Here is a 27224-nt window from a genome sequence, read left to right as displayed (position 1 = left end):
AGCCTCCACTAGAACTTTGTCCACTTGCCAGATGCTGCAGCAAAATCATCTACAGGGCAACAGCAAGGCAACTACATAGCTTCTAGCATATTATAAAGACACTTTCAAAAGACAGTTAAAATGTCAGCCAGTTGTTGATTGTTGTTTGTTTCTTCATATTTTTTTAAAGAACTCCTTTAAAAATACTAAACATAGCATTTGGGTTCAACCAAAGGGAGACAACAAATCACCTTACCCACAAACATTACATATTTATAACAGAATTAACTATGGGAGGGAAACAAAGATGGATTGTACAAAACCATTCTTCTCTTCCTACCCCTGCTCCCTTACAGCAATATTTTTGTTTTAAGAAAGCACCGAGTTTGACATGGCTATAGAGCCTTCCCCTCATTTTCCTGGATCCTGCTCTGAGCCACAAGCTGCACAGTGACCTCTAGATAACAGCCCCAGCAGAAAAGGATGCTGTTCTAGAAAAGGGTAAGAATGTGCCAGGACTAACTCTCCTCTGCCAGAGGCAAGGCAACTGCTGCTGTCAACCAGGCACAGCAGAGAGAACACTAGCAGAGTGGTGTTTCTGACTTTGGTGCTGTTTCCTGAGATCACAGAAAGCAACAGTGTGATGATTCCACCTCTTGACATGCACTCTATAAGATTCTGTTTCCATTGACTTGGCAGAAGTTGGAAGATGACACACCAAGCATGGTGAACTGGAGCCAACAGCCCAGTTCCACTGACATTACTGGGGCAACACAGAGAGGCCTCTGCCTGTACCCTCTGTATTCCTGCTTATTCCACTAAGACCCAGCACAAGATGCTGCCTTAGCAGGCTCACAGGTAGCTGGCAGATTCTGACTGCCACACCCATTCTCTGATACCCTCATCCTGAAGGGCTGCAAGGGGAAGGCCTGCTCTGTCTGTGTGTGAGAGGAAAAGTCTGACTTCAAATGAGGAGAAACATGGCTTTAAATTAGCTGCCATCCAGGTGGAGTAGGAAAGTGAGAAACCTGATGCTCAAGATAGGTCTTGTAAATGTGGGGTTTAGTTTCCCAGGAGAGAGAGGTGTATTGGGTTAGGTGATTTCTACTACTTCCGTTTGATTTTCCACACCACTCCCCAGTGCACTTCCAACAAGAAGTTTTTCTTTGCTTCTTCCAGGGCCAGTAAAGTGCTTCATCATATCCCAGCTCAGAGGCGCTGAAAAGAACTGTTGTGTGCCACTTTTCTCTGACTTGAAAAAAAAAGCTTTTGTGCCTCTGAGAGGGTTAAGTTTTAATCTTGAAATTGTGGTGAAAATGGAAAATAATACCAAACAAAAACAATGGAGGCAGTTGAAAGATCATCATTCAAAAAGCTTAGGAAAAGGGAGTCTGTAATTATTCTTTATCCCCCATGGATGAGGTAATTGCTGGAGAAAAAACAGCCTTCAGTGACATGCCTCAGAACCCACAGCTTTCCAACACCGCAGGGGCATCCTATGGGAATCCCCAGACTCAGTGCAAGCAGTTACTGTATCAAACTTCCCAACAGAAGCAAGCACGTACACATACATGCGTGTGGGGAGGGAAACACTGGAGTGCAGACAAGGTGATAAGCTTTCACATACAATCCAATTTATGTTTGATAGCCAAACACCAAAGCATGTTATAAATCCTCTTTTATCAATACATTTACAGTTCAAGCTCCTAAAAGATCAGATATTTAATACCCCCAAAATAAATATGCATAAGCCAATTTGCATTTTAATCACTATTTCCTGCAGAAATACAAGCAGCTTAAATTTCACTCCTAGTACTTTTTTAATCCAGAAGGAGTCTTTACTTCAAAATCTCAGCTTGTTTTGTTTCCAGTGATCATTGCAAAAGTTGTGTTTATAATGTTCTGGCACCCAAGGCAAGAGCCAGGTGAATGGTGTGAGATTAGGAAAAAACGTCTGAGGTTAATACCTGACTTTAATGGATGTGACTTCCTTGTTCCTAGATCAACATGGGTGTCTTGCTAAGTCTGGCTTGGAGCTGCAAATGCAGATGTCTTAGAGAGCTGCCAGCCCTGGGACTAGACTGCCAGGTTCTAGCCCTGGTAGTGCTTCTGTAAAGGTCCTCGAGGAAGACTGCTGTGTTGGAGACCCCAAATTGGTATTTGCTTGCACAGTGATCACACACACACACCAGTCGCCTGTTGTGACTGCAGAGGACAACCCAGGGCTGTATTTTGAAATGGAAACACATAATAGGGAAATATCTGGGCCGTTGAAAACGTAATCACTACATGAGTAAATACAGCACCATTAGCAACTGGGCCAAATACAACTCTGTTTATCAAGGCCTCCTTTTGAAAGAGCTGGGTGATTTTCAGAACTATTGTCTTTCCTTTTAAGATGCACACCAGAGATTAAATCCCTGTTACTATAAACAGTCAGTACCTTCAGTTAGGAGTCAGGACAGTGAGTGTTAATGCTACCACTCGGTGTTCAGTACAAGTTCTCAGAGGACTCACTCTGAAGATGCAACCTCTCTAATGCTGCTGGAAATGTACTGGGCAATTGTGCATGAAGAGGTCTTTGTTTTTGAAAGATTCATAGCTCTACTTGAACACTGGACATTTTGTGTTCAACATGAAAACACTATCAGGAGTTTGCCGAGCTCAGTGTTTGCTGTTTATTAACTACATCCCCAAGAGTACTGCATTACCTTCACTCATTTTACACAGCCTATTTCCCTTGTTGTTTGCTTTCCGGGGGCCAGCTTCTTCTTATAAACACCGGCAGTTTTTCATTTCTCCCACACTAGTCTATGCAGTTGAAGCACTCTGACAGCCTTTGTACAACCTTATTTGTAAGAAATTAGTTAAGGTGTTCTGATGTCCTGGTTTATAGGTCCACTTAAAAGTCACATTCCTGAATGAAAACCCCATGCCTGAGGGTACTTAACCATTAAAAAGGAAAAAAAAAAAACAAAACCAAAAACGCCTCAGTCCTCAAAAATACATTCATTCCAAATTGCAAAGATGGTCTGTGTAACAATATAAAATAAATGACACCAACACAAGGGAAGGCATAGTCTAACTTACAGAATATGGATTATTGGAGATGCTGATAGTGTAGAAAGAAAGTTGACAATTTGGAGATATAAAAGACTCAGCTTGTGTCTTACACCTGGCTTTGCAAATAGGAAAAAAATCTTTTACTATTTCTCAGGCTGGGCACCTACCAACAAGCCCTCCTATTTCTCAGAAAGGAGAGAAGTGGAACAGTGCCTAACGATGGATGGTACTTATAAAGGGATGCCATCTGCATGGCTTTTCCTCACCTTTGCCTCCTCATTGACATCCCAAGTAAAGGACACAGCATTGAATGCAATTTCTTCAATATTCCCAATGGTATTAAAACTCTCCTTGTAATCAGCTGTAAGAAAAAACAAGAGTCATGAAAAAACTTGAACTGTTTTACAACTCATACTGCTTCTTTGCTTCTTAAACTGTGTTTCTAGTGCATCAAAACCACCTCTTTTATTATTTATGATTAATTATGAATAATCTTTACTATAAAGAGGTAACAGAATGTAACCTGAGTCTTATGCATAGTATATCTCTAGCTAATGTTCTTGCAAAATATTGTTGGCTCTCAAAAAGGATTGTGACTCTACTGGCAATGAGTCAGTGCATTCATTAACTTGGCCAAGGAATGGTCAAAACTGGAAAATTAACTGAAAACTACTGAAGCATTTTAAGGGACTGTTCAAACCTTGATATTAAGAAAACACATGGTAAATCCTAAAGAAGTTTTCTAAAAGTCTAAGAGCTATGACTGGAGGACATCAGTGTGCATTCCAACTTTCCCAGGAATTACTGCACTGGATGCTGGATTCATATTTTTATATTATTAAAAACAAAATTAAAAACCTCACAAAAATCCAAACCATCACAAATCCCCCACAAAGAACCAAAACCACAAAGATCCTTTTTCCAAAGTATGTGCACCACTAAAACAGCAAATGAAGAAAAAAAAATTAATTTGTCTGACTACAAAACTGCACCTTCTTCTCACTTCTTCCCTACGTGCAGTTATCATTATCATCAATAAACTAGCATTTTGGAAGGAATGCAAAGCAAAAGGGAGGAAGATTTCAAAGTTCACTAACCCTCCCCCAAAACACTAAGGCTGGAAAACTATGTAAAACAGACAACTCCCAAGTCCTCTTTATAATTGAAAAGAGGAACAAGCACTGTTTTTCTCTCACTTTGCTGGACAGTTTAACACCTTCTATTTTTTGATGACAGATTAAGAGAGATACCAAGTAATAGCTGCTTGATTAAAGGAACTTCCAGATCGTTCACACTAATGGAATAACTCTCTCTGGGACAAACATTTCCTAAGAATTCCTCGAGGGCTGTAATTGGACTCAGTGCCAGAGGGCTGAGATTACACTCCTGATCTACAGTTTGCCCAAATCCTTGCTTCAGAAGCATGCTGATTCTTAGCTTTGTAATCAGTTATAGAAAGAGGGTGTTTCTGTATTCTGTGCTACACACACGAATTATTGCAATATTCATTCCCTTTGCCTAAACTGTAGGTCTCTAAAAAATAATTTCCAGATAATAACTGTTTTAAAATAATTTATAACAAAAAACATTGCTACAAGAATAATTATTTCATGTTTGAGACTGGCAATCAGTATACTTTTCTCTCATTTGAAACACAAGAATGCTGGCATCTCACGGGGCAAATAAAATTGTGTTCCTGGGACCCGTGAATGATTTTGGATACAGAAAAAAAAAAAAAAAAAAACTTTAGACCATAAGAACAGCCGAGATATTTGGTGATGTAGCAAAATAGCAAAGTGTTTGAGAGGGCAGGCAGGCTTTTCATTCCCACCTTGAACTCAGATCTCCTTTTTAACTGAAGTCATTGGCTTCACTATCTAAATTCAGTGTGGAGATGCAAATGAGAGGAATTAGAAGACACATAAGTAGTTTAACATGCATGTGCACACATCCACCCACCTCTTAAATTTATGATTCACCAGAAAGTGCCTCGTGCAACTGACTGCTGTATATGGCCGTGCTGTGTAGGTGCACTTTGGAAAGACATGAACAAGATGTCTCGTAAAGACACCTGTTTTCTTGTCTTAAAAGGCTGTCAGAACCTCACATCCCACCAACCCTTCCTTTCTCTCAACACATGCCTCTCCTTTAATTGCTATACACAAATCTCATGGAGTGTCTATGTGACACTTAAAAAGCAGAAGTGCATCCTATTCCCCTCAATTTACATGCAATTAAAGAAGAATCCTCAGTTGATTAAGACACCATTTACACCTCAGAGTATTTGAAAGCTGTTAGAGTGACTACAACTTTTCCTCTTCTCCTGCTGTGAGTTACCAGAAAGAGAAATCAGCGTGTTCAATAAGCAAAAAATGTCTACACAGGAGTTATTTCCTCTTTTGTTACATAAATTACATATAAAACAATGGCAAATTTTTAATGTTAAACATTAATCATGCATTACATGTCATTGCATACTTTTGCATTGTGCACATAAATAATACAAACTATCCTGAAAAAAACAAGGGCAAGTTCCTATGGAGCACAAAGCTTCCACACTCACAGTTCATATTTGAACTTGTTCTAGTATGTCATATTATTATATTTATTCTGAATAACCAATATCCACTGCAATTAAGTATTGTATTCTTTACATTACAATTATTTTAAAAGAAAAAGTTAGTGATCCACTGTCACAGCACTGTGAAAATAAAGCTCTTTTCCCCCGGCCCACCTTATTCCTCCTACAAAAAGCAAACATGCACCTTACTCCTTCTTCGGAAAAATCCATTACAGTACATAGCCTAAATTTTGGAAAATACCTTACCTTCTTGCTTAATAAGTGTCAAGCCCTCAGGTTTATTCCTCAAGCACTAAGGACTTGAATACATGTAAGTACATGTTTCTCTTTATTAATATCAACACATCTTCAGACTTGTCACTGCACCTAATCCACTGAAGCATCCTTCCTCCCAGGAGGTGCACCAGTCAGTACACAAAACAAATTAAAGCAGTGACCCCTGTTTGTCTGGAGTGAAGGAGCAAACCACTATTTCCTCTGATGTCCAGAACATAACTGCAGGCCAGAAAGCAGACAGACAGATCCCTGCCACAAAGGAAAGCAGCACAAGCATAGTCCCCCTGTCCATCTGAGATCTGAACAGCTGGAACTGGAGCATCCCAAATTAATTTGATCTTCTGCCTGCTAAGGACCACATCATGGTCTAGATTAAAAGTGCATTCATAAACAATGGGAAAGGATTCACAATGTTAAACATGCTACAAATATCAAATGAAATAAGAGTAACATCTATGGAACAGGTGATGCAGAGTTTTGGACACTTAATTTTCTTGTTATACGGGGCTTGGACATTAACTCCAAGTATTTAGAGGACCCCTTCAGGGATCTGAATTTTTAATGTAAAGGGAAATCTTCATAGAGTCATTCAAAATAATTTTTGCATCGAAGGGTCCCCTAGAGGTTAACTGGTTCAAGCAGGGCCAACTTCAAATTTGGATTAAGCTGCTCAGTTAGATCATTTGATGGTAAAACTAGAAGATTTTGCTAAATGCAGTTTGATACTTGGGAGCCATTTTGGCCTAATAAGCCGGTTAACCGTGCCAAAGAAAATGAAACGTACTTCAGAAACACCATACTTGTAAGGCTATATTTCAGTTGTTCTCAAGAAAACACTACTGAGCAACATTTAGGTCTCTTTTTTGCTGAACACTGAGGTGAAGCATGCTCTTACAGCTCTTATATCTGACAAGAAGGGATATATCAGTAAGTCTTGCTACACTGTGCTTTGCTCATGTTTGCAGCGCAAATAAAGAATTGCACCTCAGTATTCAAAAGTGCCTCAAAAGTCAAAGCAGTGCTATTTCACCTCAAACTAATGGAAAATTAAAAGACATTCACTTTAACACAGGTAAATCACACAGCTCATGCACAGCACTTATTTTGCAGAGTACTATTTTTCAGAATATGTATCATAAGTTAACTTGTTGGGGTAAGGCAACTGAAATGTGCCAGGACACCACAAGTGCAGTGGAGTCAGAGGGTGCTGGCACTACAGTGGAGCGAGCTGCTCAGCACGTACTTTTCAAAGTACTACCACAAGCTTGTACGGACTAGCATAGAAAAAAAAAAAGGCAGCCTTCAGAAAGAGCTGTGAAGTGGCCTATTTCTTCTTTTAAGGTGTCATGAATTTGTTCTGGGGTGGCGGTTTTACTGAGTTAGGTACCCCAATGGACAAGAAGAGAAAATGGGGGCAAGGGGGAAAAGAACGAAGTTCATGAAACAGTTCAGCCAGAAAAATGATAAGACAAGAGGCAGAGAGGATATTCTGGAAGAGCTGCTTGGAGAAAATATACTTGACCTTAAATAACACCAGGCCTCGGTGGAAACTACAGCATTTGAAAATCTACAGGCAGCACAGTGATTAGGACTGCTTGGGTTCAGATTCCGTGATCACCCAGTTCAGTCGTCCCCCGAAGTGTCAGAATGTTCTCTACAAGTAACCCTGCTTTGGTTTAGCCCCCCTCTCTGCCCCCTCTCATTCCTGCCATTCAATGGTTTGGTTCCCTCAGGCGGTCAAAACAAGATAGACTTTGTCTGCTTTGGTCTTGCCGACTCCTTTGACTGGAATCCGTGCAGATGGGTGCATGTGTAAACTGCACGTGGGAGGGGAGAAACGCTTGATGTCTAGACACTGCCACTGACTTCAACTTCAGGCTCCTTGGCAGCAAGTACGTGTTCTTCCTCTGCTAAAATCTCCTGAGCATGCAGATAGGACAGCTGGGGCTGAAATGGGCTAGTAGATACTTTAGATGGGATGAATGATAAACAGGTCTCTCAGGATAGCACACCAGAGCTTGCCTCTCCCTCACTGCTGACACTGACTCACTCTAGGGGTGGAGGAATCCTGCACACTCCTTTGCAGTCACCACAATGATGACATCTGCACTCTCAGGCTGCGATTCCACATCAATTGGCTAACATAACTGTTACTGGATCAAAGACTGGATCACCCTTTGAAAAAATAAAGGGAACAGATACTCTGTGACCCCTGAGGAGGTGCAGACCTTGATTTCCCAGAAGGAGGTACACCACAAAATACACATGGCGAGGGGCAGCTCTTTTGTGTAAATACTGAGAACCATTCTTTCTGCATGGTTCCTACCCAGCTCCATAGACCCCATAGTCCTAGCAGGAATGAGCCATTGCTAAAAACTGGTACAAGCCAAGAAGCCATTGCCAATATATTCCACCATATTCCTGTGCAAGGCACCAGAGCTTTCCATATCTGAAATCTTCCCTGAAACATCTGGAGATGTTCTTACACTCACCAATGTCAAGGACTCTCTGTTTAGCTGTGTGCTGCCGGGAATGCCAGTACTTCCAATATTTCAGCTGTTCATCTCTGTTTTTATCCTCACTGAAAACAACCATGACCACACTCTATGAAAAACAATACCAGAGCCACATTAGTTAAAATAATTAATTGTCAGGAACACAAAAATTAAAATCTCCATATGCCTCTAATTCTGATCCAGCCACTCTCACAGTACTTTGGTTGTAGAAGATTGGGTTTTAATCAGTCCAGTACTACAGTGTACTTAAAAACTCCAGACAAAAGAAATGTAGTTGTAAAATAATGCAAGGCCCAGGATTATGTTCTTGATAGTCCAAATAAAAATTAATCATATTCTTAGTTTTAAAAAGTCACCTTCACTGACTAAAGGCAAGACATTTTCAATTTAGTATACACAAATACCCTTTTTGGGAGCAGGACTTTTATACATATGTGTTTAATGACAAATTCAGCGTAACTGAATTTTGCTGAGGTTTTCAATTCACGTTCTGAATTCACTCTGTTAAAGCGTGATTCAAAGGAAACAGATTGAATTTTTTTGCAAAATTTTACACAAGCAATATAGGCTTTTTGAATAAGCCCTGCTGTAGGCAAGCAAAACAACACAAAACAATGGAGGAATGATCATACCAATTAAAATTAAGTGAAAATAAACCAGAGAAAAAAACCTTCACTTTTCAATGTTCATTTTCACCCTGAGACAGTAGGCACAAAAAATCACTATCAAGCTGCTTTATAAGCCAAGGAGGTAGATTACAATTGATTCATCATCTTTGTCCCTCCACAAACCACCCTTCATGCACTCTGTGACCTTCTGCATTCCACCTATAAAAGGTGACCACCATCACCACATCTTCTTCTCCATGGCACAAGGCAGTACACACCATGGAGGAGTCCTGGGTTATGGCTGTTTATACTGGCTGGCACCAGGTGTGTGTGGCTGGCCAGCTGAGGCACTAACCAGAACTGGCCATGCAGACTGGCTTTTCCACCAAGGACAGCACTAACATTTTTATGAACCACTTACAGGGAACTTGTAGAGGTTTAATACCTTCAAAACCTCTTGCCCCTCTGTTAGCTTTGGATGGAATTGGCAATAAATTCAACAGTCACTTGAGTAGAGCCCTGGCAAACAGAACATGATAGTGAAAGTTGCACAGTTTCACAATCTTCTGTCAGCTACATCCTCCAGAAGGATGCGATCTCGCCTCTCCTTTATAATTTCCACCCTTCTGCTGCCACAGCTTCAAAACTCGTGTGGCAGTGCACTGAACCAGGTATATGAGGACTGGTTTTCAGTCAGACCAGTGACCTCCTGACTCCTGTTTCAGCTCTACAAGTGCTAGAGCTGGAACCACAAAATGGGAAGGAATGAGTGGCAGGGAAAGAGATTGTACAGCAACGGAGAAGTCTTACATCAGATTCAGCCAACAGCCCCATGTCCCAAGGAAACCAGGCTAAAACTTAACTCCTAATTCAGGTTTCCAAATCATTGCCTCTGTTTAGGAAGAGCGTTTCTAAAATTTATGTATGGTAGAAACATATAGGTTGTTGTTTGCTTCACTGCGCACATTGACTTTCGTTGCTCCCTTTGACTAAAGTCACAACATTTTTAGAGAACTTCATGTATTTGGATGGAAACATTTTTGTGGCCTCATACATATGCAACCCTGACAGCTTCAGGGTAAAATTTACAGGGCTCATTGTTCATTCCAAAGTTACTGGGTTAGGATTTATCAACTCAAAAGCATTACCAAGGAAATCAGGAGGCCCATTCACCAGGTAAATGTTGCTGAATACACAAGCTACAGTTCTATGCATAGAATCTAAGATGCAAATAATTCATTTTGTTACACTTCTGTGTGAATGCCAAGTGAAAGCTCACACTTAAGATAATGAAAATTATTTAAAATTTATGTCACAAAGGATGGATTCAACTCTTCACGTTTTCTCTGAAATGCACTGGAAAGCAGCTGATGAAGTGCACCAGTGAGTAAAGATGGACTACACACAGTCCATGTGGCAGATCTTGGACTTCTTTGCTTTATTCATGGCAATAAGTTCACCAGTGTTAAGTGTAGTGTCTGTGTAATCACCATTCTGCCAAACCATAAACTGAGGCTATCATTAACTCATATGATCACACTCTGAAAAAACTGGACAGCAAAACATTTGTTACCATCAATAAGGTGTTATCTCACCTTTACATTGAGCATGAGAATAAGCTTGCTCTGTCCTTCCTCCCCCCCCAAAAAAAAAACAATTAAAAGCCAATCAACCACAACCATATCTATCTGCAGAGCTATATTCCCACCTAGGAAAGAAATGGGACCATACCCTGACTTTGCTGATGGGATGCCGGAAGCATTTGTTGTCACCCGTCTCGCTCAGGGTGATGGCGTAGAACTGTCCTTTGTTCAAGTAGGTCATGGGTCCTTCCCCTTGCTTCTGACGCAGAGACTTGGTAGCTTCTAGTGTGTACTGAAAAGTGCTGCTGAAAAGACAAGGAGAGAAACACCCACAAAATCCATATCACTTTCCCCTTTTTTATTATTTATTATTATGTAATTATTGCGTTGAATAAGGCATAAGAAGCTAATAACAAAATTCCAGGCAACTGTGACATAGCAATTTAAAATTGCAATTTTCTTTTTTTGACTTCATCAGATCCCGCAATCAAGCGTAAAACTATCTGGACTGTAAGTTTCTTGGATCAAAGCCTAGATCTGTACTATCTCTGAAAGGAACCATTATGAATTATGAGGCTGTGTACCTCACAATGAGAGTGTCAATTACCAAGAGGGGATTCAGTATGATTTGCAGGAAATCATCAACTCCACCGACATTTAAACTTAGAAGAAAGTTGCAGAAAGAGATATAAATAAATAAATAAATAAATAGGTTTTTTAAAAACCCAACCAGAATAAAACATGTTGTGAAAGATGGACACAAAGAATGGAAAGTCCAACTGCTATTTTCAGCACAGTTCAAAGAAGGAATACAAAGAGAATGAACAGTAAGTTCATTTGTTTAAAGACAACATGCAAATCAAGGTTTTTATAAGCTTTCTTTTCAAAATTAGTCACACTGAATGAAGTGCCTACATTTTGCTTTATCTTCAATCAAGTAACCTCCCTTTAGAAAAATGTCAGGCAAAAACAGCTCTTGTGTTGAAATTTTAGATTTTAAAAAGATCCTCCTTCATAGAAGAAGTTTCCAACTTCAAAGCGCTTCTCAAACCATGAAAAGTCAAAGCTCCATTAACTAGTGAACTGTTAGCTGGAAACAATTCTCACTGAGCCTCTTCAGCCACCGCCTCCAAAAATGGACTTGAACAATAATCCAATTAAAATTATGCCTGCAGCTCTGCACATTCTCTTACATTAAAATAATGTTGATCTTGTAAAAAAAAAAAATTTCAAACTGCATAGGAACCTTAATGCAAAGTCTTCATGAACTGGAGATAGAGTGGAAGCATTTTCACAAAGGTTCTAATTCAGAAAAGTATTTAAGCAGTGCCAGAGCAAAACCAAAAGGAGGAATATGTTGGTCCAAAACAACAGTGTATCCCTAACTTTCTAATTCAAGCAAATACTCTAGATCATCATAGTACTGCAATAGCAAAATATAAATAAAGGGAAAACAAAAGATATTTTAACTATCCAATGGAAAAAAAACCACAACAAAACACATAACTAATAATTACAATTAAATCCCCACTTGAAGAGAAGGTAGAAAAAACGCAATAGATCCAGTCTTTCCATCCAAAAGGAGCTTCAGACAGCTTAGTGTATCAATTATTCAGTTTAGCTGCAATCATTCAATCAAATGAAGACAACTTATAAGTCTTCTTAGCTTATAAACTGAAGTCCAATCATTTTTCTAGCTGCTTAAAAGTTACAAGTCAAAGCAAAACTAAGGTAATAAGCAAACACTCGTCTATACCTATCCAATCCACCGATGGCAGCACTGGTGCTTCCACACAGGGCAGCTGGGGCCACCATGAAGGCTCCTGCAGGCAGTGGGAAAGCAGCACAAGGCACCGCTGTCCCCTCTGCTGCGGGGTGTGCTGGCACAGTCCCTGTCCTGTGTGCAAGGGGGACAGAGGCACTGCCAACGCTGGCAAGTGTGGACCCGTCTGAGTGGACTGGAAGAGCTATACCAGCAGTGCTGCAGAACCAGCATCCATCCTGCTGCACCACTTTTAGAGGTAGGGGCACAGCCTTGATTTAGCATTACACATAAGGTGATGCTAAAACCTCACACCAGACAGAAGAACTAACAGGGATGAGTGCTGAGAGGGGCTTAGAATGATCAAAGTCAGACACACACAATGTCTTAACAGAACTGCCTGCAGTCTGCCACAGGCTGGTCTTCTGTTCCCTGGCATTCTGTATGTTTCAGTCAAAAAATGAAAATCCCAGACACATTGCACTTGGCCAGTTTTGGAGCCTCTGTGTAGTGCCATTTCAGAGTTTTCTTCTTGTTTTCAGCTGGCAAGCAAAGCATGCCCTATAGCACGAGGATTACTCTCACTCTTAAAACTTATTACAGTCACTCAATTATTATAATACTATTATGAACCTCACCATGAGTCTCAACTAAACCCCTGTGTAGTCACTAAAAGATCTTCTAGCAAGCTTCCAATTACTTGCATATTCACCACTTCTTTTTTCAATCTGAAATTCTCATTTCTGAGACTTCCAGGCAAACTAAATACATCTTTCCTGGGAGTTTTCTTAATGTCCATTCAGAGCTTTCATTCTTAAGGTAACCTTGGATGTAGCATGAAAGACTTAAATGCGTGAAATTTGTTAACAACACCAATGCTTCAGGATTCAATTTTACAAATGTTCAGTATAGTAAGCGAGCAGCCTTTGCTAAATATCAGTTTCATATCTTCTGTCTATATAATGATTCAGTTCTGAGCTCACTGCAGTTAATGATCATTTTAACATTCTTCAGAAAAAATATCAAGCTGTAAGGAACCTTCACCACAGTCAGAGCCGTATGCCTAATCCACAAAAACTACGTAGGCATGTTCCTGACTCTAAAGTGAGAGTAATCTCTCAGATATAAACAGAACCATTCATAAGTATGAAATAAAGCATCAGTTTAAAATCTTTAGTGATTGCAGTCTTTCCTAGATAAAGGGACTCTGCAGTGTTTGCCCATGCTACATGCACATTCTTCTGTGCTTAGTCAGAACAGTATTCTTTTCAAACTTTAATTTTTGAAGCTTTTTCTTGAAGCTTTTCAACTGTCCTGGACATTTGACTTGTGCATTCTGTCATCCTGAAAAGATTTTTTATGAGCTGGTTGTCAAAGCTATACTCTTTTACCTGGGGAACCTCTCAACAGTTTTCATCTTGCATATCTTGGGCAGGAGGGCTTCAGAGGAATTATGAGTTTAAAGCAATGCTGAGGGAAGGCAACAGATGAAGACATAAACTGTCCAGATCTAAGAGCTAGATGAGAGGAGAGTGAGCAAGAGAAAAAGGGGAGAATAATGCTTGGCATCATTAAGGGAGCCCTGCAGGTACCCCAGGGGGAAGAAAGGAAGGGCAAGAAGTCGACACAGGCAGCTACTCCTCAATACATTCCTGCCTGATGCCAGTCAGCACACTGCAAAGCTTATGCCATACCTTGTTTGTTCATAAATATATTCTTCAGCCCCCACTGACACACTCCGATACTTCTGAAAAATAAGATTAAATACTCTTTGATAAAATCAAAATGCAAATACCAATAAAAGTGCAACTATGTTTATTTAAAGATAAACTCAGAAAAAAAATCAACCCTTTAAAATTCAAAATACCTAAAAACAAGAGTGGATATTAATAAGCTAGTCACATTTTATATAGAAGTTAAGAGGTTGACATTGTAAAAAACATACAATATACTTTCCTAACCTAAAAAAATTTGTTTATACTATAGAGAACTAACAAACTAAGCACAGCTAAACAAAAAAATGAAAGAGACTAGAACAGCATATTTATAATTGTTAAAATTGTAACAAAGAACACAGCAAGTGATTGACCAAAGTATCCACGTCCACAGCAATCTATAACAGCTTAGCGCTCCTTCAGTACAGCACAACTAAGTCACTTCATAAATGTTTTGAAAGCATTTCTAAATATGTATTATAATGTGTTTGAAAATTGAGTAAGTATTAGAACAAATACAAACCCAGTCATTCTCACCAGTACTTAGCAAATACTTTGCAAGCACTTATGAAAACAAGTAAGAACAACTGCCTTCCTACTTCTAAACATTAACTTTGCCTAAGTTTCTTTTGGTATGTTTTGACATTTTACCTTACGGTTTCCCCACACCTGCTCCATCCAGCTGTGCCTACACAACAGTGACTGGAGGAGCAGTCAGAGCACAGCCAGGCAAAGCACACCCTGGAGTTTGGGCAGTTGAGAAAAACAAAGGGACAGGCTCGGTGCTGAGTGAGGCTGCAGCAGGGTGGCAAAGCTCTGACTGCTCCCATGCCACATGCACGTGAACACTTAGGGCTAGAAGGCTACCAACAGTGCACATACCTCCCCTAACAACTATGGCTGGGGACATAAATTGCCCAGTGTCCTTTGTAGAATTAACAGGGGAGGTGAAGATGGAGAGGAGTGAGTGCACTTAGAAAACCACTCCACCCACTTTTGGCAAGCAGATTTGAACTGATTCTTTCTCCACAGAACGCACAGAAATCCTAGACGGCAAGTACTGCACCCTGTTATTAACCAATCATTTTAAAAACATGTAACAATATATATTACAAAAAAGCATGTAACAAAGTTACTATAACACAAAATCTGGGATGCAAAGTCAACATGTCGATGTAAATCCATGTAGATCCAAATTTAACAAGTTTGCATGTTTGACAGCTCTCTGCACAGGGCAAATGTTTGGGAACCTCTTAGCAGCATATCCCAGAAGAAACCAATGGAATGGAATCACTCTGCTCCAGCACCCCAGAGAAAGCCATGGGTATGGTACCATAAGAGCCATTTACCAGTAACACATAAAAACTGCCAAACTAATATTATTTGATAATGCAGAACAGTGTTTCTAATCCAAGGTTTGATCCTACTGATTTTACAATGGGAAGCTAGATTTCTTCATTATTTATTCATTTAGTTGTCCTACACGTGTTCTTTATCTGAAAACAAATTTCACCTCCAGACATCCTGGATCTGTGTCACTTATGGAGACAAGAGACTTTTCTATAATACACAAATACAGTAAATTTCTTGTGTACTAAATCAGGGCAGCTCAGCCTTAATGTAGCTTGCTTTGTACTTTTGTTACATTTACAATTTTGTAGAGTTGGGAGGATAAAAATCCTAGGGGAGTTTTACCATCTAATATCTCTAATTATTTGCAGAGGTACTGTCAGCTTTAAATTGTCTTTACCTTTCTACAATTCCAGCTTGTTTGCCTCATTCTGCAGCAGGCAAAAGCAGCCAGAGGGTACTCACCATACTAAAGCTGACTGTAAAATTACTTTGACTGTAGCATAACTGTAAAATAGTTAGAAGGAGCTCTCCTTGCCTTTTTCCTCCTCATTCCTGTACATATACACGCAGTTGTTCCTTGCCTGTTAAATTCTCCGTTCCCCTCTATTAGTCTAATTCTTCTACTTTTTCTCACTTGCTTGTGTTGTAGAATAGAGCTTAGTGCAACAAACAGCTTCTGAATAAATTACTTGGGTTTTTATCCAGCAGCAGAGGCTGTTGCTACTCATTTGCATTTTCAAAAGAACATCTAGAATTTCCCCATTACAAAGTGGCTATTTCTTACTATTCTGAAGGCAGATCTTGTTAATGGTAAATAAATCTTCTTTTAGAATAACAGCTATCTTCTACTTGACACAATATCCCCAAAGGAAAAAAAAATCAGGAATTATTATTCTCAGAATTTTCAATAAACATCTTTAAAATTGTCTTCTGAAATGCCTCATGATGGTCCCCTTTAATCACAGCACAGACTGATGGAAACACAGCAAGGAGTAGAAATTAATTTGTTGAAACAAGCATCACTATTCTTCTAATGGCTCTTGTGGACAGTTCAAATCTCCTTATCTTGTTTACAAGCTCAAATATCCTTATCTTGTTTACAGCTTTTTATTGCATTCTTAGATGCTAATTTGAGGTGGAAAACTTACTTCTGTTCCTCCATCTTTGAAGGTGTCACTGTAGGTACTGTCAGGAGTACTGCGCTGATCATCTTTAAGATAATTTGTGTGGGGAGCAATGTTGGACACTTCGTATGGTTCAAAGATAACACCTCGGTGCTCCTCATTTTCTCCTCTTGCATAGTGTGTTTGTGGGGTAATAAAAACAGGGGTGAATTCCTCTGCTTTAACCACAGTCACTGCAGACCCTGTGATGGGTGTTGAGCTCCCAGACACATTTGTGCTGTATTCCCTTTTGGATGACTCCAAAGGATCTTGGTTCAAGGAAAGGTTAACTGGCACTGTCTTCAGGACTTGCACACGGTTCTCTCCCCCACTTAAGTTATTCTGAGCTTCCGTGGTATTAAGACAGTTTCTGTGAGACAAAACCAAAAGATGTTATGAACTGTCCTGACAGAGGAAATCTTCTCCTTAAATAGCTTAATGGTCTTAAATGTCAGGGAAGGAGATTTTTCAATTCTGATAAACCACTGCCATAAGAAGTAATACATGAACAAATACTAGGCAAAAGAAATTCGGAGGCAAGCAGAGGTCCAGAGCTCTTTAACAAATGGGGAAAGATAATACATTTGATTTGACATGTTACAATAAATTCTGGGTATTTAGGGTTGCTCTTGCCTTAGTTTATAATTTGGACACAAACCAATCCAGCAGTACAAGAGCCTTTAGACACAAAATAAGAATGAAGAGTAAGGCAGGGCATGGATTACTCACAGTAGGTATTTTGCACATGAAATAGGCAGAATATCAACAGCAAAATTCATATGCAGATGGCATGCTCTTTCAGGCTGTGGATAGGCCACTACTGTTTGCTTAACTCTGGCAGCAATGCTGTTCTAAAAGAGCAAGCCCAGGAATTCCATTGTAGCAGAGTAGATCAGTAACTATAGTGGCTGCAAGGTAACTTCAGCAGCATTCCCACATCTACCCACAGTTGCTGTTGAAAGCAATCTGATTGCTGATAGTAGCTACACTGACATAAAATTGTTAACTCATAGAACTTTTAGTAGGTATAACATTGCTTTGTTTTCAATCCAGGAGAAATGCTCTGACACTACCCAGTGCCCAGTTCCTCTCTCTTGGCTTTCCACTGAAGGCCAGTTTTGTTGATCACACTCAATTTAGCAACTGATCATCAGGAATTTCTCTGGTTTGCACAAGAAAAACTGTCCAAAAACCAGTTCATAGCCTATTTTAAAACAGTAAATTTATACTACTACCTACTGAAACAATCACCTTATGAACAGCTAGTGGAGACCATCTAAGGCTGTCACAAATTAGCTACATTGAAATAAACCTTGCATAGCTCATCTCTGTCATAATTTTATATGGAGATACTTCCAGCATGTAAAAACTCCTTTGTTTCTAAAAAAAAATACACACTCTTTCTTTTCTGCAGGTCTTAATAGTAGGAGGCAGCTTCCTTTGACTGAAGTCACTTTTAGCCTACAGAGAAAGGCTGAAATCTGAGAGGAGTGAGAAAAACATTCTAAGCAAATGATTTTGAGAGTTACTTTATTTGCTGGGTAGATCCTAAATTATGTTAAATAAGACTCTATAAATGAGATTACTGAGGCCAAACTACTCACTTTTTGCCCTACAAACAAAGAAAACAAAGAAAAACAGCCAATAGCCAACTGTCAAGATAATCTGATTTTACTAATCTCAGCAGAAGCAGCAAAACAACACCACCAAACACAAACACGGAGTGAAACTCTCAGCTACCTTCCAAACTGCATGTTTGAGAATACCATCCATTTTTTCTAATCAATTGAAAGTAAAAAGGAGTAAAATGTGCTTCCCAAAACAGCCTTCGTTCTTTTAACTTTTGAAAGAAAACCACCAACGCCTCAGGCTCTCACAGTTCCCTCAGTTCACAACTGATCAACACTTTCAGTAGCTGGGTATATGATTTTGAATAATACTGTACCTTTTATCTTGGTCTTCTTGATTATCACTCACTTTGTTAAGAGACAACAGCCTTTTATCTCTGGGAACCTGAGAACAACACCAGGCATGGGGTCAGGTAAATGCAACTGTCAGGCATTTGCAGCTTCAGACTGCTCTACTGCAACAACTAGAAAAATGTAACTCTATCAGTGTTGTCTAGTTCACAGATGCCGGAGCTGTTTTTCTTTGGGTGACTGACTGTGAACAGAAATAAAATTTCCAAAGACAAAAAAAAATTAGGAATTGTTTTCTTTTCTAGTTCTTGGGCACACAAGTTAGCAGCAAAGCACTCTTCTTTATGTTCTATCTTTTGAATATCAAGCTAGGCCAAGCTATCTCAAAATCAAAGCTCATATTATTCCAAAAACATACACACACACCTTTTCACTGAATAAAACAAGATGAGAAGGAAGATACGATGTTTTGATGAGCTCTGCACTGAGACCATTTTAGCTCAGACAAAAAAAGCTTTTCAATTAAACCCTAAGCACCAGGTAAGTCCTCCTGTTAGAGAGAAGCCTGGAGAATGTAGGACTCACACTTAGAGAAAGTTTGTCGATCTTTCTTAGTATGGGGACAGGTCAGGGCATGCTGGTATGTCATCAGAAACACAGACTTCTGCTCTGCTGATTGCATCAATAGCTATGAGAGGTAAAAACCCAGTCAAATCTGGCCCCTTGACAGACTCAGAATTGACATCAAGCGACTTTAAAGATTTGTATTCCCACACACCAGTGTCCTGACACCAGCACAGATATGAAATCACCAAGGGAAAAGTTGCTGCCATGACCATATTTTTCTTTTCTTGCTGAGCCATTAATTTGGGAGCTAAAACTTCTAATCTATCTTTTGCACAAGACATATCCACTCCATTACAGCAATTAACTCAGGATTAAAGAGCAAGAACAGACCTAAGAATGGGCTAAAGCCATGCTTTTTACTTTTAAATATTTTAAAGAAACATCAGAAAAATATCTGACTTTAGAGGAAAAAAAGTATTACAGTGTACTCCAGTAGCCAATGATAACATCAATAACTGCAAGACAGCAGCACAGTCACAGAGCTTTAACCAGAGCTGTTCTTTCTTTTAGGAACATCCCCTTTTCCTATTAAGCATCCTGCTGGTTAAAAAACTGCTTTTATTTATTTTTTTGAAATGGGATAAAAGCCACAGTTACAAATGCTGATTCCCCTTTTAAGATTATGTATTTTTCTCTGAATGATGTTCTGTGTTTAGGTAAGTATCAGTACAAGGAAAAGGAAAAGTTTAAAAAAAAAACCAGGCAGTTAAATTAAAATAATTCCTATTAACTGGACAAAGTAATTAAAAAATATTATCCAGCATGTTAGAGCTAATGAGCCAGATTATAAATAAGGACAATCCAAGAGTCTCATGCATTGGAAGTCCTCTACACTTCCCCATTACAGCACAGAGGTTAAGTTTTCTGTTCGGGAGTATCAACAAGAGTTATCATTTTATCCCTGTTTAAGACAAAAATATATATGATTGAATGCTAGAAATGGTTTTGAGATGTTAATCCCACCTTATTCCATCTGAACCCCAAGTCTTTAGCAACTACCTGGAACAAGGAGCAGATATGTCTTTTAGAACATGGTTTTGAGAAGGAAAAGGGCTATTTTCTGGTTTTATTACAAAAATCCATCAGATTAACGAACTGCTACATACAAAGATATTACTAAGACAGAAGCCAATACTCCAGATGCTCATAGACATCCTGAATTTTATGAATCCATATTAATTTCACAGTCTCTGGCACTGTGGTAACTACATCAAGCAGAGAAAAGGACCTTTTTTCTTTCTCACTGGGAACAGTTTTCTCTACTGACATCAACACACAAAAGCAAGGAATACAATCAGCAAAGCAATTAAAACAATATTTAACCGTAAGGTCAGTATATGGCATCTTCCCTATAACCCCTTCTCCTGAACACTCAATGTCACAGAGATTAAAAAGAGGAGTCCATTCATTAAAGCATTTCTACTAATAAATACTAAAATAGCAGGTTTTTAATTCCCATTCCTGTTACTTCTTCATGAATTACAAGAGGACCTGGCATTGCTGTGCTGGCTTTCACAGAATATCATCCGTCCAAGGCAGCCATAGCTGATTTCAGGGGTATTGTTCATTTTCCTGCAACTATTTCATACTCTAATGCTTGGGAGGCAGCACTGATTCTGTTTGCAGAGTACCAAGGGGTCAGCATGGGCTTCAGAATGACATTTTTGCATTACACAGAGATGCATTCTCTAGGATTCTCCTCTGATTTCAGCAAAAATCTCAAACATAGCTTTACTTAAACACTATTATATACATATATATAAATATAAATATATATAAAAGTTACCAAAATTGTACGTAAAGCCCTGGGTCTAGAACATGACAAACAAACTACATCAGTGCTTTTCCTGTAAATTGACTTAGATCTCTGGCTCTGTGTCCGGCTTCATTTCTGTCCTGCAAACTGCCAGTGCAAGGGCTAGCCCTCGCTGTATGTTTGTATACAGCCTACTGCAATCATTATACAAACAAAAATAACATGGGAAATTGTCAGATGAGAGATACCCCAGTTAAAGAGCAAACTAAAACGTGTGGAATGAACCAGAAAAGCAGACAAATGTACAGATGGACAAGGCCTCCCCTTTTACACTTAAGTATTTCAAGTATCATCCAATGTTCTTGCAAAGAAAAAACACTATGCTCAAAAAGAAATCATGGTATAAAATTTAATATGGGAGTTCTGAGATTGTTTTTTTCTCTCCAGAATTAAATACATCAAAACTGTTTCAGACAGGCTTCCTGTAACAGAATGGGGAATGGGTGCATGATGGGAACATGAGAGAGGAAAAAAGATGCAGTGACTTTTGTCTTTGAAAACTGGTTCTTTTGTTGCCTCTTAGAGTGGTCCCTGCTAGTGCAGCAGGGAGGGATAATGACAGAATTACCTACTTTATAATAGTCATACAATAGGCCAAGAGCAGCAGCACTGTCCTCATCACCATTTATGCTCATCATAGCCTTGGTAGCTGCTGTTAGGGGATTCTCCAAATACGACTTCCAGGCTTCATCTTCACTGGTGTAGGCTCGTCTGGTGTTGAATGAAGTGTCATTTGGCACTAAGGCCACAAGTCGCTTGTTACTGCATAGACAGGAAGAATAAAATTGTGATCCAGAAGGGATTACTTTATTTACAAGGCATGGTAAAGAACATCAAAAAGCTCAATTAAACTTATATGATTACATCAAGCAAGCGTCTCTGTATTACACTTGGTGACATAAATATTTATCAGTATTAGCTATCTTCAGTACTTAAAAAAATCAATTGCGTGCAGATCTTGTGATAATAATTCAATTTTATTTTTACTAATATACAAATCGAGTTTCAAAAGTATTTTAAAACTATTTGGAAAAAAATGAAGCAACAATATAACAACATTTTGCCCCTGTATTCTTGCTATGTGTACACTTGATTAGGGAAAAAAATGCAGCATTTAACTGACATAAGAAGACGTGAATGAAAAACAAAAAAAAGCATCTAATACTAATCTAGGGTTCACCTAAACAGAGTATAGTTCAGTATTTATTAAGCGGGTACACCTTAAAATTAAGCTATTCTCTGCTTTTAGAATGCAACTTGTCAGTAATTTCAGAGAAGTTTTTTGCACCAGGACATGAGCAATAGGTCCAGTGGATGGTAGACAAGTAAACATATTCGGTCTCAATGCACACTTTATCACGCACCACATCTAATTACAAACCCATGGTAACACACACAAGACCATTAGTGAGTGGCATATGCAGCCAAAGCAGCTTCCTCCAGCCTGAAAGTGGTACAAACTGACCAGTGCCCGTGTATACTGCATGAGAAGCTGCTGCACCACAGCTATGGCTGAAATTTCCAGTATAATGGAGATACAAATGAAGATAATAGCACCTGCTTTTGCAAACTGTTCAATAAACTTATTGATAAAATAGCTGCATTAAAAAAAGGTTGCATAAGATAGTAGGCAAACAGATTAGGCATGGGAAATAGTGGAGTGAGGTGTGTGCTGCTTCATGGGTGTTACAAGAGCACTGTCAAGAACTGTGGCTCAACTTAGAATTATGACAACAAAACTTTTAACACATTACACCTTACAAATGTGAAAGTTGCAGAGATGGTATTATAACTAAATATACCAACTGGTAAAACTAGTAGTTATTCCTAGCGACCTTCATAAAACACTTTTTGCCATCTTCCACATAAAAGCCAGTTTAGTAGTCAGCCTCCTCTTTCTGTTCTGCCTTACCTGCACCAGTGCCAGCTCCACAGATCTAACCCAACCAACTGCTGCTGTTGCACAGAGAGCGGCATTTAAACTGTGCAAACAAGACTTTTATTTGTTTTCCGAAATAGGATTTGATAAAAGCACAACTGAACCCACACAATAAATGCTCTCAGATGCTGGGAGCATGCCTTGCCTGGCCCCCAAGCTGCAGTGACCAGCACCTTGGGGTAGCACCAGAACTCCGCTGTGGTGCAAATCCCACCTGCAAAGTGCGTGCTCCAGTGCTTAAGGAAGAAGAGAGGGATGGTGGAGATTATAATCTCTATCGTACAGAGAACTGTTTACAAGTTTCTTTATTTAATGAAAAACAAAATAATCCATCTGGTACACAGAGCACAATTTTATGAGCTCTGGGGGGGAAGAGAGCATTTCATAGCTTCATATCAGAAAATACAGCCAATTACAGTACCTGTTTTATTTTCCTTTCATATAAAGTAACTGGATTTTTGGAAACTACCTTTTTGTTTGGTTGGTTTTTTGTTATTGACAACACTTCTGCCTGGCCTTTTGCTGAAGATTTTTGTCTCTCTTGTTTTCACATATACATTTGTGTTGTTACAGGTTTGCTTCAGCGAGTGTAGCTGAGCATAAACTAGGAGTCTAAGAAATACAGAGGCAACTGCTAGGTCTGCCTGCCTTTTCAATACCTTATTGTTAGCAAATCAAATCAGATTTGCAACAGCCCTGCTGTTTGTGCCAGAGGTAGCTGAGGGCCTGTTTTCACTCTGGAGTAGTCAATTCTCCCTGGCTCAGATGCAATTATTCCAAGCAAGGATTCTCCTTTCCTCAACAAAGCTCCCCTTCAGCCAAATCTGGGCTGTTTCACTGCATGGACAGCTGCCCATTGCAATGCACAAAATCTCACTCACCCTTCCTCCTGTAGCAATCTTCCCTTAAAATCAATAACTGCCTTTTGTTCTGAGCACTCACAGTGTGCAACAGTCATAACTGATTTATGAGCACTACAGTCAGACAGTAAGATCCCTTTAAAAACACACCTTTTATGACTTGGGCTGTGCTTGTCTGTAAAAATGCTGGAGGGGAGGAGTCAATCTCTGTTGCTCTAACTTAGCCAAGATGATCTTAAAGCAATGACCAGAGTGCAGTCTCTCGGAGGTGCATATCTGATTGTCTTGGGGAGAAGCCAAAGCAAAGGGGATACATGCTCTAGAAACAGCAACTCAGTAAGTAAGCAGTTGGGATGGTTGGAAAGGCACAAGTGCATAGACCTAGAGCCTTCCCAACATCTCTTCAGAGCATGTTTTTTTCTAAAACTCAGGTTTTCACATTTGAAAATGAAGTATCTGTCTCCTCTGCTTTGAGAGATGGTCTGCAGCATAATCAACTGCCACACTCGTTGTGTTTACTCTGCAAACAGACTGAAACAATAGCACTAAGAAAAATAAAAAACTTCCTCATCACCCCTATCCCTGTAATCAGCTCTGTAGGAGGTTAATGGTCGGAGCTAATTATCATGAGTTAACATAGTCAATCATTTCAAAGATTATAGCCAAAGTAGCCAACCAAAACAATTGGGCCCACTTAAAGAAAACTTCTCTATTAAATAAGGCCATTTGGATGAGAGGGAGAGTTTCTCTGAAGAAATGAGACTTGTGCATGCACATACATTCCCTTTCCTTTTTGCACAACTGCTGACCCTCCTTGGACGATTTCAGCTAAATGTGACAGAGCAAAGTTCTCCATAACCAGAGGAGATAAATACACTGTATTTTAATATTCACTAAGAATCCTCAGCATCCTAAGTGAGGCTCCACACAGATAAGCTCCCTGGTCTTGTCAGTCATACTTCCATGCCAGGGCAGCCCCAGCTGTTCCAGCTGTGCAACTGATGACAGCTGGTAGCTGCTTGGGAGCTGGTGACTCTGGTAGTACCTGGATCGTGTGGAAGACAAAGGGTGACACCTACAAGTAACAGCAAATCCACTACAGAGCTGCCCCGACCATCCCAGCTGAAAGAAAAGCCTAACTTGGAGCCTGCAATTAGCAGATCCATAGATCTTTGAATCTTATCAAAAGCTGAAAATCCATCAGCGACCACATCCACCAAGAATCACACACTTAAGGAAAAAAGATAGGCCAAGATTGCAAGACTCCCACTCAACTTGACCAACACCACCAGTAAATACCTGCTGCAGCCCCAGCCACACCTGTTAAAGAGCAAGGCCTGCTGTGCCCATTCCTCACCCGGGCCAGCACACCACCCCTCTATCTGGGAGTCAGGATGTGCGCTAACCAGAACTCAGCTGCGCGGGACACACTGGTACAAGCTGAAAGCACATCCTCGTTTTAGCATGGAGAAAGAGAGGAAGAGTTAGGATACTTTGTATCTAAAAAGTAAATGTTTCCTTTCAAGCTACCACTTGAGTTCCTCGTGAATGCAAAATGTTTCCATTGTATTATGTCGAAGATGACATAATGAAAGGTAAGAAAGAATGAAAGGTATTTTCTGGACAATGGTCTAGCTAGGAGCCAGATTGCTCTGACACAGGAAGCATTTATGTCAAAACTAAAACTTCAGATGGCCTTTATTTTGCAAAATCTTTTTTTTCTCTCCACTGCTTAGTAGAGATTTTCCTGTTCATATCATCCAAAGTGATGTGCGTGCTTTCATAAGACATACATAAATTTTCCAGACTAACAGCAGTTCCAGTGATTTTTTTGAACTTGTTTACAATTAAGACCATGGAATTTTATAAAACCTATACAAGTGTAGCATATAAATACAAAGATATCCAAGATTGTTTCATTTCAGTTACTGCAATGTAAATTGGAGAGGTACATTGTACTTAACATCAATAAAGCCAACTGGAAAAGGCCAGCCTTTCAAGCTCTTCCTCGGATTAAAGATAATGAACATACAAGAGCCAGCCCTTGGGGCTACAAAATCCTACTACAGGAAAATTCTCACCCAACTTGATGCAATTTGCAAATTAGCTCACAATGAATCAGAACTGCCCATTAACACGCTTGTGAACAGTGGTAGAAAGCTTGGTGATCAGAGCTTCCTTTTTATTCAGAAACAAGGTGTCCTGCCTGCCAGTCTCTCAAAACCAATTTTGATGCTCAAGAGGTTTCTTTTGAATTTGCAAAGCTCAATCAGCCCTTAACTTCTCAGCTGTATCTGCCACTGAACATAAAGCAGACTGAGGCAGCCATGCTGCATCAAGTACATCTGCATCCTGCTGCATCATATGCTCAGCATTACATCCTGATCCAATTGGAACTAGTGGGAAAGAAAGCCTCTTCCTACCTGCCTCCCATCTTTTGCCTTGCTCAGGAAATTCAACCCTGAAATCCAAAGCAGATTGTTTAAACTGCCAAGGTGGGCACCCAGCCCAGGCGTTTCCATTTTTAACTGTGGGGTGTTTTGTTTGGTTTTTTCATTTCTTTCTTTTTTTTTTTTTGACATTGCATTTGTTCTTAAAAAAACAAAGTTACAATCAAGATGCTCCATGAACATACCTGCAGATTTCTTCACCCTGTGACAATGCAGGAACACTTTCCCGTCCCTGCAGAGGCTAGGTGCCAGATAGGAACACACAAGCAATGTGTGTGAGGCAGGAGAACGGGAGAGGCTCCAATTCCCAGGTTTCAGCCCAGGCCTGAGCCTGCCCATTCTTACACAGGTGAGATAAAAGAGCACCAGGCACTTCTGCACACATCATCTACAAACTATTCCTTCAAGAGAAGGGATACAAGGCTTTGATCCATACAGGTGTTATAAAACATTCAGAAATTTTAGCACTAGTCAAATAGCTGGAAAAGGCAAGACAGACTCACATCACCCTTGTTCCCAGCCCAGCACATCAAGGTCATAGGATATTTATCATAAGCTCCTTGTTAGTTGCATGATAAGAAGGTGACCAGGGCAACTGTCTCCAGTCTGCAAATGCTGGGAGAAACACAAATTCTAAAACAAGATTCTAGCAAAGGGACACTTCTATCGCACACAGACATGCATCACACACCACAGTGCATTCTGGTCTTTCCTTCAGTACAAAGTCAAAGAAATGGTGAACTTGTAGAACACCCATGTTTCATTTGGTGTGACAAAAGGTACAGGAGCATGCTCCAGACACATCCAAGAACCAGAAAATAGAGCGGAATTTCCCACTCCAGTTTTGACACAAGTAAGGAGGGCAGAGTATGAGCATGTATAAATATTTCAGTAGCTCTCAAACCCTCTGCAAGTTTATTTTACATTTACACAAATCTTAGTTCAGCTGTAAGACAACTATAAAACAGATCTAGAACAGATGCTCGTGCAATTTGTCTTAAAACTAATGCACAT

General features: G+C 39.7%; 1 protein-coding gene across 4 annotated transcripts in view; it reads right to left on the bottom strand.

The window, feature by feature from the left end:
• Positions 1 to 27224, bottom strand: part of GRHL2 (grainyhead like transcription factor 2) — a 66090-nt gene that overhangs the window by 31521 nt on the left and 7345 nt on the right. For 3 of the 4 annotated variants that reach the window (XM_030971257.1, XM_030971258.1, XM_030971261.1), the window contains exons 2-8: positions 21534 to 21723; positions 18545 to 18612; positions 16585 to 16969; positions 14063 to 14115; positions 10755 to 10911; positions 8392 to 8503; positions 3309 to 3403 (exon numbers count right to left, since the gene is read on the bottom strand). In XM_030971257.1, the coding sequence (XP_030827117.1) occupies positions 3309 to 3403; positions 8392 to 8503; positions 10755 to 10911; positions 14063 to 14115; positions 16585 to 16969; positions 18545 to 18612; positions 21534 to 21723 (1060 nt within the window). The remainder of the gene's footprint in view (positions 1 to 3308; positions 3404 to 8391; positions 8504 to 10754; positions 10912 to 14062; positions 14116 to 16584; positions 16970 to 18544; positions 18613 to 21533; positions 21724 to 27224) is intronic. The other variant, XM_030971259.1, reaches the window with a different exon arrangement.

This window comes from Camarhynchus parvulus, chromosome 2 (assembly GCF_901933205.1).
Source record: "Camarhynchus parvulus chromosome 2, STF_HiC, whole genome shotgun sequence".
Classification (NCBI taxonomy): Eukaryota; Metazoa; Chordata; class Aves; order Passeriformes; family Thraupidae; genus Camarhynchus; species Camarhynchus parvulus.
Note: the sequence above shows the minus strand (reverse complement) of the source record. Positions and strands in the feature narration are given on the sequence as shown.